Below are 16,117 nucleotides of genomic sequence, written 5' to 3' on the forward strand. Positions count from 1 at the left end.
TTCTCACCTTACTGAATTGTCTAGACTTTCCAGAACACTGTAATGGGATGGATATACAGCCATCCTTGACATCTTGCTGACTTGAACGAGAAGTAGTGTTTTGACATTAAGAATATTTCTGGCTGTTGATTGGATATTCTTTACCATGTAAGGGAGAAATTCTTTTAGTTACAGTTTATTAATACATTTATTAGAATCACATACTAAATTTTGACATTGTCAACATCATGGGTTTTTTTAATCCTTTGATTTGTTGATTTGATGTATTAATACCAAGCCAACAGGTTCTCTTTTGCTTTACCTGGGAAGGGTACACGTCTTTGGTCTTTCTTGCTTTGGATAATTTTTAGTTAGCCAAGTATTATGTAACAAACATCACTGTTTAAATTGACGAAAAGAAGTGTTTTGAAATAAAACTTTCATTCCTCTAACAGAAACTTAAATTCTATGGGTAAAAAAGATTATATGTCTTTTCTCTCTGGCCGGAATAAATAGATTGTGTAAGTTCTGCCTACTTGTAAGTTGGGCTTCTTCTTTTCCAGCAATTGTAACCAAAATGCTCTTGGCTGATCGGCTGGCAGTGGACGTATAATTCCCTTTCGTTCAGAGAAGTAAACCTAAACCGCGGCCTCATCCCCAGGAACTCACTGAAGACTTTTTTCATGGTTGTGTTTGGCCTCAACCTGAGTATCACCTCTTCGTTTCAAAGCAGAGAATCAAAGAAAATGCTGAAGTCCCTTCTCTGGTTGTCCTTTTTCCGTATCCCTCCACCCCAGTTTCTGCAGCAGAGGAATTCACTACTAGTGGTGGGGGGCACTGTGTCAGGTGGGGGCCTAGTGATGATGGGACACTTCTTACAGCTCTGGGAGATGCATCTAAAACCAGCAGGGAAATGTGGCCATGTTGTGGGGCTTCTCATGTGTCCTGGCTGCCTTGCCATGTGGTGCTGACTGGGCGCCACTCTGCCATGTGCGCTTGCAACGTTAGCTCTAAAGCCTGCGGCTTAAGGTACCTGCATGGAGATGCTGTTCACCTGAGAGTCAGCATTTGGTGGGACCAGTGCTTCCCCGAAGGTGAAGCCTGATTTTTGTGTGTGTGTACACGAAGATTAGTGTGAAGAGACACGCGCTTGTCCTTAACTTTTCTTTTCCCAAGGAGTCATTGTAAAAGGGAGTTTTCTAGTAGTTGTAATAACTTTAAATTGTTTTGAAGTAGGGTAGGCACAATTTAGCATATAAGCCACCATTTAAAATATAGTAATTTTGAACTAATCTCCTTAGATGGTAGAAACTGGAGACTATATATTTGGGACAGTTCATGGCTGTTGGTATATCCTTGAAAACTTTTCATAACTAGGAGCTCTTTCTGACTTTTAATCAGGGCATAAAATAAATCTCATCAAGATTTTTAACCTGGGAGTCCTTTTTGTTAACCTGGTGGCAGGTTTTCTACTGTGGTGCACCACGACACTGAGGATATAGGATGAAAATGTAACCCATTTTCAGACTTTTCCTGGTGTACCTTGGCTTTATCTTGAGTCCACATGCATTGAAGTGGTATTTCTGTTTTCAGATGATAAGCTCAAATTCTGTCTGAGAATTTTACAGAAGCAAACATAGAGCAAGACAGCAGTTAACGCTACCAGACATATAACCTTCTCCGTCGTTTCTTGAAACTACATTCCAAAGAAACCCTAACTATCCAAACTCATTCTTATGTACACTTACATATGTATAAATTACTTCTAGACAAGTGGTCTGAGATTTGTGCCCGACTTACACACTTAATAATTATGTTTCTACATACAGCTTTCCTCTAGCTATGAGGCACAATTTTTTATGTGACTGCTTCTCAAAAGATAATTATAGGACCATCATGAAAACAGCGAATGCAGAGGTACTTCGCATAGAGGTCCTCGTGTACAGTGTAAACCAGGGGGATTTGGAAACAGCTAATTAATTGTAAACAAGAAATCAGCTCGTTTTTACAGAAGAAGATTCATAGAATTACCAAAAACTAAATGTAGAGTTCTCCTCTCGGTTCTTTCCCCTTCCTCCAGGAAGGCTAGCTTTCAGGGACCCTTGATAATTTGGGGAGTACTCATCCAAGAGAAAAATGGCTAAGGAAATGAGTAGGCAGTATACAAAAGGAAAAATACAAATGACTAATACACATAATAAAAGTAGTCAACCTCACTTACAATCAAAGAAATAAAATTCTCGGATATAAATCTGTATTAGCCTGGTAGATTAAAAAAAAAATTAAGAGTAAGAATCTCCAGTGTTGGAGGGTGCTGGGAAACGGGTAGATAGACTCTTAGGAGCAAATTGGTACTTTCTTGCCCCAGGGCGGTTTGGCATTAGGTAGCAGCATACACGAATCCTTTGAGCAGGTCAGTCTGCTTTTAGGCATTAATGAACAAAAATGTATGTATAAGAGTGATATCAAAGCTTTGGGGTTTATAATAGGGAAAAAAAGAGGTTGGAAATAATTATTTCTCAGTAGGGAGCTAGTTAAAGGGAACATTCTTTAGTCATTAAAAGTAATGACGTATACTATTTTTATACTTATTGTGAAGTTAAAGATTGTGACAAAACAGCAGTGTAGTTTAAATTGTATACATGTAACACATATGGTCTATATATTTTTATATACTATATATGTATATAACCTATAATATACATATATTTATCAGTGTATGTATAGGTTCTAATAGACATATATATGAAAAATATTTCCTTTTCATATTTTTCATTGTTGGAGTGGGCAGTAATAATAGATTACTTTTACACTCAGGGAAAAAATGTAAATGAATTAAAAAATGAAGAGAAGCCAACAGAGGCCGTAAAGGGGCAATGGTGTCTCTTCTAAATGTGATGTCTCACCAGTGCTTAGCCATGCCAAGTTCTCTGTAACCTAAAGATGTGGCTTTGCCTGGTGGTGGCTTTATCTAAAAATTTAAATAGTGTAAATTGTGAACAGGAAAATCAAGAATTTTTGCTTATCGGAATTTACAGGATTTTCTTAACTGTGCTTAGAAGCATTTTCCAGTTAGCAGGGTGATTTATGTACTTAATAAATGAAAAGTGTTGTTACTATGTTAGGTTAGCATGTAAATTTCTTCACAGAAGAAATTGAAGGCAGGTACACAAGGCATGGCGCCCCTGGCTTCCGTGTCCACTGACAGCGCTGAACCGGGCAGAACAGCCGACTAGAAAGAGAGGGAGCTGCTTCCATTCAAATAATGGGCTTGTTGTTATTGTTACAATTCAGTTTTATTTTTAAACTCACAACCAAATAAATTTGATGTTGTTGCCACATTTAAAAACTTTAATTCCATCTCTCCCACATTTGCTGATTTGCCAGGGATTGTAACTCACACAGTAGATTAAAGGCAGCATATGATCTGTGTGTGTGATTTGCACAGGCGTCTGACCTCTTGACGGATTAAAGGGCACTACAGAGATACATTAGCTCTTAGCATCTGCCTGTCGCCTGATCCCCAGTTTTGGTTTTCAAATTCGCTGGCTTGTTTAATGCGGCATGTCCCTGGTTAGCTCTTATTTATACTCAGGTTTGGAAAATCTTGTTGAGCCAGGATTGTGCTCTGTTGTTTTCACTGATTTTCTACCTGAGGAATTAGACAATATGAAATCTTTGTTCCAAAGACAGAACATGGATCTTTTACTGCAATCAGTGTAGCAGCCGTCCTGGTCTTATGATGTGGGCTGTTCCATTTTTTCTCATGGCAGTTCCTTTAAGGAAATGAATTCCGTGTGAGGAACTGCTCCCAAAAGGAGGAAGAAAACTAGTTGTTGGCTTTTCTTTACCCGCATCAACAATCTGGGGTAACTGCTCCCCTGTGTGTACCTCTTTCCCTGCAAACAAAGGGAAGACCCCCAGTAAGTAAAGGTAAAGTGATACGACAAGGCTCACTGAGGATAACTTTCGACTTGTCAAACAGAACAAGAGCCGTATGTTCCGGGTGCAGTTTGGTGGAGACTCGAAGGCGCGGGCGCTGGAACACTGCTGCGGCTGCGTGCAGGCCCTGGCCCAGTACGTGCCCGTCCAGGCGCCGGACGGAGTCGGCCCGCGGCTCGGGCCGCATCCTGACCCCCTGAGGGCAGGCCCGGGCCCGAGGGAGGGCTGTGTGTGGAGCGTCCCACTGCAGCATGGGGTAAGTAGGCAAGGGTGCTGGCGGGGTGAGGCATCTGGTGGCATCATGCTCTGTGGGGGCCCAGATCACCCCATTTAGTAGGTTAAAAGATATCTAATGTTGGTTATTTTTAGGAAGTATAATTGGCTTACAGTACTGGTTTCAGGTGTTTCTGTACACTACAGAATCACCACCACAATGTGTAGTCACCACCTGTCACCACACGGCTATCACGGTGTCTCTGACTACTTCCTGTGCTGTGCCCTGTTTCCCGGTGCCTTGCTTTTTGCAGGTGGAACTCGGTGCCTCTTAGTCCTTTCACCTGGTTTGCCTGTCTCCCCCCGGCTCCGGTGCAACCACCGGTTTGTTCTCTGTATCTCTGAGTCTGTTTTATGTTTGTTTTGTTTTTTAGATTCCACATACTTCATTGTGCGTGTGTGTACCTCATTTCTGTATATATTCCGTTATGTGTGTAGACACACACACACACACCCATCTTTATCCATTCATCTGTCAGTGGACGCTTAGGTTGCTTCTGTAGTCTGGCTGCTGTAAATAATAATGCAGTGAATACAGGGTTGCATATATCTTTTTGAAATGGCATTTTTGTTTTCTTTGGAAGAATACCCAGGAGTGGAATTGCTACATCGTATGCTAGTTGTTTTTACTTTCTCTTCAATAAGTGGCGTTGGGGAAGCTGGACCACTTTCTCATACGATATACAAAAATAAAATCAAAATGGATTTAAGACTTAAATGTAAGACGTGAAACCGTAAAACTCCTAGAAGAAAACACAGACAGTATACTTTTTGACATGGTCTTAGCAATAAGTTTGTGGGTCTGTCTGCTCAGGCAAGGGAAACAAAAGCAAAACCAAACAAATGGGATGGCATCAAACCAAAAAGCTTTTGCACGGCAAAGGAAACTGGTTACAGAACGAAAAGGCCCCCCCCTGGTGAATGGGCCAAGATACTTGATGACGATATATCTGAAAAGGGGTTCATATCTAAAATATACAAAGGGCTCATATCACTTGACATCAAAACAAACAAACAGTTAAAAGGATGGGCAGAGGACCTGAGTAGCCATTTTTCTGAAGACGGCATGCAGACGGCCAACAGACACAGCTTAGCGTCACTCATCATCAGGGCAGTGCAGATCAAAGCAACGAGGTGGCACCTCACGGCTGTCAGAAGGGCCGTCATCAAGAAAACAAGGTGTGGAGGGAAGAGGACCCTTGTGCACTCTTGGTAGGAATGTAGGAGTGTTGCAGCCACTGTGGAGAACAGTGTGGAGATCCCTTGGGTCAAAGGACTTTAATGCGACAGTGTGAAGGGTTCATTGCTGCGATCTCATGTTCGGTGTTGCAGGTAACCTTTAAGAAATGACCGCTTGCTGAGTTGTGGTGTCGTATCAAAGAATTCCTGCAGTAACCTGGAGACACTCTTAAAAGAACTCTGCCTTTTCCATCTGTATTATCTATGAGCAGCCAGGTTTTCTTCATGTGCTGCAGCCAGAGCAACATGTGTCAGCAGCTTGAATGCAGAGTGGACAGGAGAGTCAGCTGGACATTAAAGAGATTTGTAAAAATGAGGACACTTTTGTGTTAGGAAATAGTTGTTCTTCAAAAAAAAAGTTTTCACTATTGACCTATATAATGGGTTTATTAATTTTTAAATGAATTAATATTTAAATTTTTTGTTTTAATTTCTAACATATAAATATCAGATGTAACTCAAACAAAAGCTGTTTTAGAGCCTCAGTAATTTATGAGAATGTCAAGGGGTCTTGTGATAAAAGTCTGAGAATCGCTGTTACAGAATTGCTCCTGGAAGCACACACTCCAGCCTGCCTTTGGCATTGTTCCTAACGACGTTAGCACGAGCATCTGCGTCCGCTCTGGGGCGAAATTCCCCAGTTTCAAGCTGGGTTTTTTATTTTCTACTTTAAGCAGTGATTTTCCAAACCCGGCTTCCGTCACTTCAGCCTGTTAGTCCCCCGTCACCTGCTGGGCCAGGACAGTTCGTTTTTGCTGTTTCATCACCAGGTTTCTTGTCGTTTGTAGTTGACCTAGGGCGAACACGGATTTTACATCATTTATGATGAGATATTTTTATTTAAACAAGTGCTAGATGATTTCTTCTAGACTATGTTTATTTGCCAAATCCGATTTTAATGTTTTAGAATGCTTTTCCTTCATCTGTTTCTGTGTGGTTTTTTGTGACGATGTCTTAACACGAAAGCTGCTTGCTTACGAAACCCTAGGTCTAGTTTAAAACATTTTCGCCTCATCAGCTCCTGCTGTGTTCTCTAAGAGTCCCCTCTCTGCAAGTGAGGTGGAGTGGTTTATGACAAGGTGCTTCGTTGCCTATGATGATGTGCGCCTTAAATGGATCTCCTTTCTCTGTGGTTTCATCGACTAGTTGTTAGATTCAGGTTATAGTGCCCAGTGCATGGGGTGCCACAGGAGCCACAAAGGCCCCAGGATTTGGGAGCTGGGTTTGGAGTGCCTCATAAAGGTAATGGTGACACACCAGGCTAGAACTAGACACGGTTACCCGAGTACGAAAAGAAGAAGAGGTGTACTAGGCGGTACCAGGTACAGCCTGGGGGCTGTGAGCTGCAGTGGCCGATGAAGGCTCCAGTTCTCTGAAGAGCTGGTCGCAAGAACTGAGGTAGAAATAGCCCCACAGTGGCTGGAAACCTGCCGTGTCTGTTCCCAGTTCCGTATCGAGGGCTGCTCTGACCTTTGGTTGGGCGTTCTCAGTGGGCGAGAGGCATGGTGGTGTCCACAGACGGCCGGCTTTGAAATCAGAACAGACCTAGGTTTGAACCTTGGCCTGTGAGTAGCTACCTGATGTCATGCAAGTCACTGAATGTCATCTGTGAAATGGGGAGACTGCGGTTCTGCCCGTAAAGCCCCTGGCGCGGCCCCTGGCAAACATCTAAATAACACGGGCCTTTATTACTGGGTCGCCAGTGCCGTCCCCTTTCAGGTCCGCCCTCCCCTGCAAATGAACACATGTGCATCCTGGTCAGTTCCAAGCAAGGGTCAGGGCCCCAGAGCCAGCAGGGCCGTGACAGGACGGAGTGGCTGCGGCTGCAGAGCAGAGGGCAGGGCAAGGCTCCTGCGTTGACTCCTCGGAGTGCAGGCGTGGTGAAGCGCACTGAGAACGCCTGGTCCGTCCCCCCCCCCCCCCCCCCCCCCCCCGGTGACAGCGTGCGCCCAGGGTCCCCTGGCTGCGGCCGCGCGAACCTGGTATCGTGCTCCCGTCCCCGGACTCCAGCTCAAGGGGCGCACGCTCTGCCAAGTTCTCGTCAGCTTGCTGCTCTCCTAATTCAGGTGTATCTTTTCCCCAATACCTGTCTTTTTTGGGTCTAAAACAGTTCTCTTCTTGGCAAATAGAATTCTGTGTCTTTCTATTTCAAGTTGAGTCATTTCCTGGCTCGTATTTTGTTTTTACTTCTCTTCAGCCTTGTAATTTTCCTCACTGTGGCCTAACCTGGTGCTTCTCTACCTGAGGGCTCCTAAGGCAACCCAGCCCACCCGGGGACGGGGGCAGCGCCTGTGAGCACCGGAAGGCCAGAAGCAGCAAGCCGCCGGGAGCTCACTCCTGTGCGCCTGGAACCTTCCGTGTCTGAGCATTGGGGCGGAGGACCGTCTGTCCAGGAGCCGCCCCGCCAGCCTCCGGCGCTCCTGTTGCGCTTTGCTATAGCGCAGCGTGAGCGGCACGCGGATTTGGTTGATGTCTCCCTCAGTTGTGTATAGAACGCGGTGTGAGCTGGGCTGACGCGCACCCTAGGGGAGACACCAGACACCAGAGCTGGAAGCGGCACTGGCAGCGGAGCCTGACCCCTCTAGGTGAGGGAACTGGAGACGTGGGCTTGCCTAAGGGCTCCGCGCTCATTAGCGCCCCTCCTTTCGCTCATGTTTATTTTGGTATCTTGACTGGTTTTCTCTTCTCTTTGTTCTTTCCCTCCTCTCTGCTCCCCCCCCCCCAAGTTTTTGATGCTTCCAGGTCTGCATTTCTGCTAATACCCACTAACTAGCAACAGCCAGCCTCCGTGTGGGACAGGACTTCTGGCAGGCAGAACTTGGCTCACGATAGACACACCTTCCCAGGGAGGGCCTTGGTTCCTCCCTGTGCGACAGGACCAGCTCACACTTGGGGTGGGAACACCTGTCGGAGGATCAGCACCACGTCAGCCGCGGGCACCCAAGACGGCCAGGCCTGCAGCCCTGCAGCTAGGACGAGGGGTGGGGGAGCGGCTGTGGAAGTTGTGCTTTCAGGCAGAAGCAGCCCTCAGAGCCCTTTACGCCTCCAGGCCTCCTCCTCCACCTTGTTCACCATATCTGCCTAGAAAATAGACCGTGCTCTGCCCGAGAACCACCCCTCCTGTAACTGGTTCCTCTGATACCGCCGTGGGCTCCGGGGCATCCCTGCACGTGGTGCTCGGCACGTGCACCCCTCCTGCCTCCCTCCCTGTGACCTGAAGCCCCACCTGCATTCCAGCACCTTCTGGGTTGCATTCTCATCGTCGTCTTGCTTTCTGGGTTCTTTCTGGGCTGTGGGTTCTTGAGGGCCTAGACCTCTACTTTGTTCTCTGTGGCCCCTTCCCTTTATCACCCCAGTGTTTAGTATGTAGTAGCAGAAATATTGTTGAATGAAGATATCCAGGAATTTTACGAACAGAACTCATTCCCTCAGAATGTCGAAAACGAGGTTTTAAGTTTTACCAAAAACATATGGTTCATCTTGCAACTATAGGGTTTTTTTTTCCCATTTTGCTTTTCTGCAATGAACATGTATTACTTGAGTAATAATTTTCAGGAGGTGACAAATCATGACCATCAGAAGCTCGGCACTGCCCCCCAGTACTAGCACATGGTCCTGGGCTGGGCCTCTGAGGACAGAAGTTAACACTGCGGTGCCAGCCTGTCGGACACCGACCAGGTACAGGGCAGGCGCCTCTGATTTAAATTCTGTCTGTACCTTGACTGTGGTAAGTCCAGTAACAGCCAAGCTTAAAGTAGGATATATTACACCGACGATGATTTTCCCAGCTTTACCAATTTTTTCTTACTGTGAACATGAGTGCCTGTGTCTCCATGCCTGTAATGTGTACGATCATGTTCAGCCAGTCTCCTGATTCGGTTGTTTCACTGCAGTCACACGGGCACCCGGAGCAGCAGCAGGGGGCACCGGCCGGCTCGAGCACTCCAGGAGGAAGGACCTCGCTCACCTGGTTGGCTCAGGTAAGGCCTGTTTCCATGTTCAGTTTTATCAGGAAAAACAGTGATTCTAAAGAATCTGTATCCCTGTGTCCGCTCCTTTGTTCTGGAGCAGTGACTTCCAGTGTTCCCTAGAAGGCGGTTAGAGATGGACAGGCACTTGGCTACCCTCGTGTGGGCTGCGGTGGCACACGCTGGAGCGCCGGTCTCCCGAGGAAGTGAAAGAGAAAGAGTGGTCTGCAGCGTCGGCCTCTAAGTGTGAGAGAAGGAATTTATTCACCACTTTCCCAGAAAGAGGAATAAAGGGAAGAGTTTCTATTTACTTTTGGAAATGAAATTTGGGAACTAGCCTAAGACAAGTATCAATTTGAATTTGGAGCCGGATCACTGCCTAGGGCACATAGTCAGTGGGAGGCTCTCAGCTAAGGCTGTGGGCAGACCCGAGAGGATTCAGCTCTGTCGCTGCAGACCCGGTTTCAGGCATGCCCCCCTGCCCCCTGCAGCCCGCCGTTTCCAGAGAATCCTGCAAAACTGTCCACTCAGGCTCAGGGTGCCGAGGCCTGCCCTGCCGGGAGCGCCTCCACGGTGGCCTCCCCCTCACTGTGTTCCCTGCAGACTCACAGTAGTTTATGCTTTCCACAGAACTCTGTGGAATTCCTCAGTATTCAAGGATGAATTGCCTTTTAAATTACCTACTAAACTGTGCCAACAGTGGTGTAATTAAGAAAGGAAATATGGGTGTTTTCTTCTGGCTCACCACTCACTCAAAATAAATGGACAATCATAGATTAAAACCTTGAGAGGTAAGAAGACTAAGAATTCATGTCCGTTTCTTTAATAACTCAGCAACTATGACAGAAAAAATTTTAAAGCCTCCTTGTCCAGCAGCAGGGCAGACTTCATAGTGCCCAGTCCTTAGCTTCGTATCTGCACTGGGGTTAGAGGTTAACTGAATCAGAGTGGCTCAGCCACAAACAACATGAGCAAGGCAGGGTGTGATGTCCTTATTCAGGAAGTGTCCGTTGCTATAAAAAGTATACCTTAGCCCAGCTTACTAACATCCTACAGAATCATGGATCAACAAGAAAAAGCACCAGGCTAGGAGCTCAAGTCGTTCTATGAATATAAATTGGTAAACCTCTGAAAGCAATTTAGCAATACAGATAAAATTTAATGTTGTATCTTATTACCTATAATTCCATTTCATCTGCACAAATACACATATAAGGATGTCTTCCCGTGTTCTTTATAGGAACAAAATTGGAAACAACCTAATTGTTCACTTGATTGGATGCTGAGTGGTTAAAGAGCGCTGTGACCACAGTAGGATAAACATGCAGCCAGTAAAAGTGACACGTCTCCACCTGTTGACATGGAAAGATGCTCATAGTACATTAAGTTTTCAAAAGGCTACAAAGCATGTATGCTTTGATTTCCGTAGTAAACACACACACACAAAGTAAGTTTGGCAGGAAATCCACTAACACGGTAACTTTGGCTCTCACTGGGGAACAGGGCTCAATTTCACTTCATTTTCCTCTTTCTACCTTTAGATAGAGTCTGAAAAGCTGGCTTGAGTTTAGAAAAGTCAGTTCTATTCTATTCTATTGTAGATCCCAGAGAAAGGTCAGTTGTATACACACACACCAAACCGTGCCGTCCACAGGAAGGTTAGAAAACCGCCCACCTGACAGTTACTGGGAAGGCTGGACAGGATGACTGGAGTCACAGCCCCACACAAGGTGGGCCACACAGCCGGAGGCCGCCTCCCTCACGGCAGACTGTGGGCCCGGTGCCGCAGTATCTTCCAAAGTGCCAGGCGCAGTCGGACTTCTGTTTGGACTCCCCTAATATTTAAATACTGGACTTTAAAATACTACTGGTTACCAGAGCAGACAGACAGATGGCAAAGAAGCTTGTGAAAAATGCTATTATGTGACTTCATTTATATGACACGCTGGAAAAGGCAAAACAATAAAATGTGGAGAACAGATCATGGCTGCCAGGGGTTGAGGGTTCAACAACAGGAGCACGCAGCACGAGGGGATTTCCGGGGGATGATGGAAATGTTCTGTCTCGACTGTGGTGGTGATTCTGTGCCTCTGTGTGTCACACCTCACGGACAGGACCAGAACAAGGCCTGGTGAGCGAGTCATGTCCTTGGGATGGTCAGTTTGTGACTCTCTTTATTACATTCAGAGCCCAGTTTCCATGTGGTAAACTGCTCACATCCCTTCCCCCACCTATGAGGTGGGAAAGCGGACTGAGAGAGGGGAGTTCATTCACTGATAGGCTTATCAATCACAGACTTTCCAGCACCGCATTCTTCATTAAAGCAGGATCTTAACCGTGCAAATTATTTCACTAACATACTTGTATCCTTAAGTATTTCAAATCTTTCTCACTTCCTGGATGTACCTAGAAACATCATGTAGCGGGACTCTGAAAAGCCAGCACTAATTTCGGTGTCTGTTTCTTCCTTCTGTCTCCCGCTGTTCGGGCTGTTCGGGCTTCCTCCTGTACCTCTGATGACCAACTCTTCTGCAATCCCCACAGTCGCTGCTGGCGTCAGAGGAGCCGGCGCTCGGTTGTGCGCTGTCTGCATGGAATGCAGAAGAGTTGGGCCCCTTTCTCCGCTTGTGCCTCTTGGATCAGAACTTCCCAGCATTTGTGGAAGAGGTGGAAAAGGAACTAAAAAAGCTGATGGGCTGAGGAACTAACGTTCTGTGTACATACGGGACTGAGGAACTTGAGAGCATTGGAAAAATGCTTCCTCCTAAGGTTAAAGAAGATACCAGAATAAAGAGAATTATTCCAACACCTTTTATCAATGGTTTATTTTTAAAAACAGGTGAATCCACTTTATTATACATCATTGCACTTCAACAATTACACAGAACACAGTACATGCATCTACCGTTACGTACCGCGTGTGAGCACCCTGCCGGGTGAGAAAATCTACACTCAGCCGTTAAATTAATGAAAAAAATACAGTGTCAACTCCAAAGTGTAACTAGTTGCATAGAATACCATGCTATATAACATTTCAAGGTCATTGAAAACAGAAGGTAAATTATAAAAGTTTGCCTTAATTGAATGTACAGTAAGATTCAACACATCAGTGCAAAAGGATTTAGGAATTTACATGATTTAACAAAAGAAAAAAAATCACTTAAAAAGCAATCATACATATATATTGCAATTCATTATATCCATTCAGTGGACTGTTCCAGCTTATCAAAGTCATAGGTTAAGCCCTTAAAATTAGATTTCAGTTTATATTACTCATCTCTACGTACCAGAACTGCACAATTTCCTCATCTGACAACATACAATAAGGAATGAGTATCAGCAGCTTAAAAATGAAACAAGCATCATTTTATTTTGGATTTCTCCCATCCCAAAAATATAAATATATATATATATATATTTATATACTGTATATATCTGTAGGTTTTGCTGTACTTTACAAAAATGTATCACTAGATGGCAGCAGTGCATTTTAGAGCTTTGCCAATTGAACAGCTGCATTAAGTAAAAAATGGCGCATGCATGATCTGATGATCCTCAGAAGAACTTTTCACTTCTATTTAAATATTTTAACAAAGGGGGAAAAAAAGCAACATTCACAGCACATCAAGCCCAAAATAGTTTACACCTTCTACACCGAAGCATTGTTTAAAATGTACCTGGCTAGGTCACCCTTACAGGAGAGGCTAAATAAGGCATGCTTTAGACAGTCGTCATGGTGCTGCTCACTTGAAAGGGGAAAGAACCAAAGAGTGGTCCAAGCAGAAAATTTAGCAGGTCATGTTGCCACCAATTTCAGGAACCTAAAGACCTGCAAAGAAATAGTATTTAGAAATTAAAAGAGAAAATGCAGTGCCATTTTAAGACTCTGCCAAGTACCACATAAAACCAAAGCCCTGGTTCAAACAGCATGCTCAGGGATGTGGTGTGAAATTCTGATCTCCATGTGCCTGACCAGAAGGTGCTCTGGCCCGGCGCTGCCTGGCCACCATCTTGCTTTGCCCTCAGAAGTAAAGTGGGACCAAGTGGTCTCTGGGGACAATCCACCTAAGAAGGTGACAATTTAATTTTTACCTCTTTTTAAAGATACGTTAGAACTGGTACAAAATATTTATTTTGAAACATACATATTCTGAAATCGCATTTATATAAATAAGTGAAACTCAGCTGAAAATGTTCCTTTCCAGCTGCTACAACTGGACAGACAGAACTCGTTCCATCATTATCAGCTGCTCTGAAATGAACTAAAAGATCTCACAACGTAACACCAACTATCAAAGAATTTGTAACAAGGTCAACAGGGCACATTCATTTGAATATAATTTTTAAAACTTCTAAAGGCCATACTTACATTACGAGCAGTACTTAGTTTGTGTTTCTCTGGCGCAAGTTTTTATCTTTGTGATTGTTGGTAGAGTTGGTTTTCCTTTGGAGGAAGAATTGTATTACGAGAGTGAAACTCAAGGGCAGCAGCAGCTTTTGAAAGTACAACCCACGGAAATACAGCGACTCTCACTTACTGCCACCCCTGGTGTAGTCAGCAACTCTACTGCACAAGATTTACGCGTAAAACTATTCCCGCTGTGAAGTGCCTGCGCACCTGAAACCAGCAGGCCCTTCTGACTCCCAAGGCAGATGATACACAGGTAGCTTGACTATAAAGGTGAGACAGTAGTTTCTCTACTAACCACCACTGTCGAATGATGATGAATTGTATACAGACAGTGCTGTGCCCTCTGGCATTTAACTAATGTGGGCACTGTTTGCTTGCCTCTGACTCCTTAGTCCCGAGCTCTCAGATTCTGCTAATCTTGGATTGATTCAAACTTTGCAGTCTCGGATACATGCGATTGTTAACGGAGCCAGTTTATCCAGCTTGGTATTAACTTTAACAAAACCTGAAGTCTCAAATATACTGGTCGTATCCCCAATTTAAGCAATATGGGATGTGCAAAATTTTAAACTTTTTTTTTGCATGGTATTCCACTTTATATTGCTGCTAAAAACAAAACTGTACAGCCTGTCCTGGGAATCAAATGGCCGTCAGTCAGCTCCATGTTTGGCTACAAAGTCTACGCTGCAGCATTCATTTCCACTGTCCTCCCCTACAATCTCAGCTCCTCCCTTTGATTAAACTGCAAATACAAAATAACTCTACTCAATCAACATCCAATAAAGTACTTACATTGGCCCAGCTGGTTCATCGTCTACACAGGTGTTCAGTTTTTTAATAATCCATTGAGAGACAGGAGGAGAAAGGAGAAAACTGTGAGACTCTGCATAAGGATTAATAGAAGAGCATACAGCAAGTGGCAAACATGGCTACTCATAGCATTTATTCAAGGCCATTCCGTCTGGAGGTGCAAAACACTCATGGAGTTATTTCTAGGTTCAAGTTTTTAATGGCAGGTATGTTGTTTCAATGGTTTTAGTTAACACTTTGAATGCTTGTCATGAAAAACTGCAACTGTAGCGGACAGATCGGCTGCAACGTCATTATACTCATCCTGTCCCCAAGTTCCAGTGGTTCACTCTTAAATAGATGAGAAGACAAACCAACATTTCAGTTGTAAAATCCTGCTGTTTGTTTTCTTGTGGTGAATGCATGCAGTTTTGGCTCAGCCCTGCAGTGTAGATGGATGTGTATGTTCTATACATTTAGCTACACATCCTCACTTCCCCAAAGGACACTGTTCTTGCTGTTTTGTAATGTTTAGGAGAGTCTTTCGTCTGGAGAATGAGACAGAGGAAGCCACAATAGTTCAACCTAATGCTGGGTCAGCCAGGCTGGGCTACACCAGCCACAAGTGTACACATACCAGAGGATGTTCTGGGACAGACTGGGGAAAGCTGAACAGTGGTGTCATCCCTCCAGAAAAGACTTCAGACAGAAAGACAGGCTCACTCTTGGGCCTTGGCCAAAACCAGAACCCAAACCCTGATGAGCCACGAGTTCTCTCTCTTTTTTTTTAATCAAAAAGCTTATGTTATCTGAGTTTAGGTGCCTTCTTAAATTGATTATTTTATGATTCTGATTTGTAAGTTTTTCTTTCCTGTTTCAACTAAGGGCAACTTGGTCCCCTTTAATCAGGGGATTAAATTTAATATATATATATTTAGAATGTTGGGTTTTTTAAGAGCCCACAAAAGGGAGGGAACAAGTAAGTGCTCTTAGTTCCTTTTTATTTTATGGAAGTCAGGTGGACTAAATGATTCAGAACGGTTTGATTTTACTGAAGGCTTCTAGAAAAACTCTCAGCAGGATTCCACAAGGGGCTTGGTGCACATGAAGCAGTCATGGAGATCACAGCCTCGTGTAGGCATCCGCGGGGCACGCGTCAGGAGTAATGTCTGTCAGAGGGAGACATTGCTCCACCTGTTCCTTCGAGGCAACGGAGAGGCAAAGCCACCACCAGCACACACAAGTGACTGGAGCAAAATAAGATTTCAAAAACAAAAACAAAACAAAAACAAACTAACCACGAACCAACGACTTCTCAGCCAAAACAACAGGCTAGCGACACACCAGTGTCCACAGGATTCTACTACCAACGACAGTGCACTGTCACACAGCACAGAGGGCAAGCTAGGACTCGGGGACACCCACGACACCTGTGCGCTGTGCACACAGTGCAGGTACACGAGGACATCGGGCACCGAGACACACGAGCCCAGCCTGCATCGTCCCTCACCGCAAC

The 16,117-nt window shown here is 44.6% G+C and overlaps 2 protein-coding genes across 5 annotated transcripts in view; one reads left to right on the forward strand and one right to left on the reverse strand.

Moving 5' to 3' along the window:
- REC114 (REC114 meiotic recombination protein) overlaps positions 1–16,117 on the forward strand; it is a 69,204-nt gene that overhangs the window by 44,638 nt on the left and 8,449 nt on the right. For 2 of the 4 annotated variants that reach the window (XM_032469173.1, XM_032469176.1), the window contains 3 exons: positions 3,965–4,177; positions 9,327–9,413; positions 11,946–12,378. In XM_032469173.1, the coding sequence (XP_032325064.1) occupies positions 3,965–4,177; positions 9,327–9,413; positions 11,946–12,101 (456 nt within the window). In that variant the 3' untranslated portion in view covers positions 12,102–12,378. Of the gene's footprint in view, positions 1–3,964; positions 4,178–9,326; positions 9,414–9,524; positions 9,977–11,945; positions 12,379–16,117 lie in introns of those variants that run through there. The other 2 variants (XM_032469175.1, XM_032469177.1) reach the window with 2 other exon arrangements.
- The window catches only part of NPTN (neuroplastin), a 33,837-nt gene continuing 29,931 nt past the window's right edge, over positions 12,212–16,117 (reverse strand). The window contains 3 exon segments of the mRNA XM_014557033.2: positions 12,212–13,230; positions 13,771–13,845; positions 14,605–14,626. Coding sequence (XP_014412519.2) covers positions 13,785–13,845; positions 14,605–14,626 — 83 coding nt within the window. The 3' untranslated portion in view covers positions 12,212–13,230; positions 13,771–13,784.

This window comes from Camelus ferus, chromosome 27 (genome assembly GCF_009834535.1).
Source record: "Camelus ferus isolate YT-003-E chromosome 27, BCGSAC_Cfer_1.0, whole genome shotgun sequence".
In the NCBI taxonomy this organism is placed as follows: Eukaryota; Metazoa; Chordata; class Mammalia; order Artiodactyla; family Camelidae; genus Camelus; species Camelus ferus.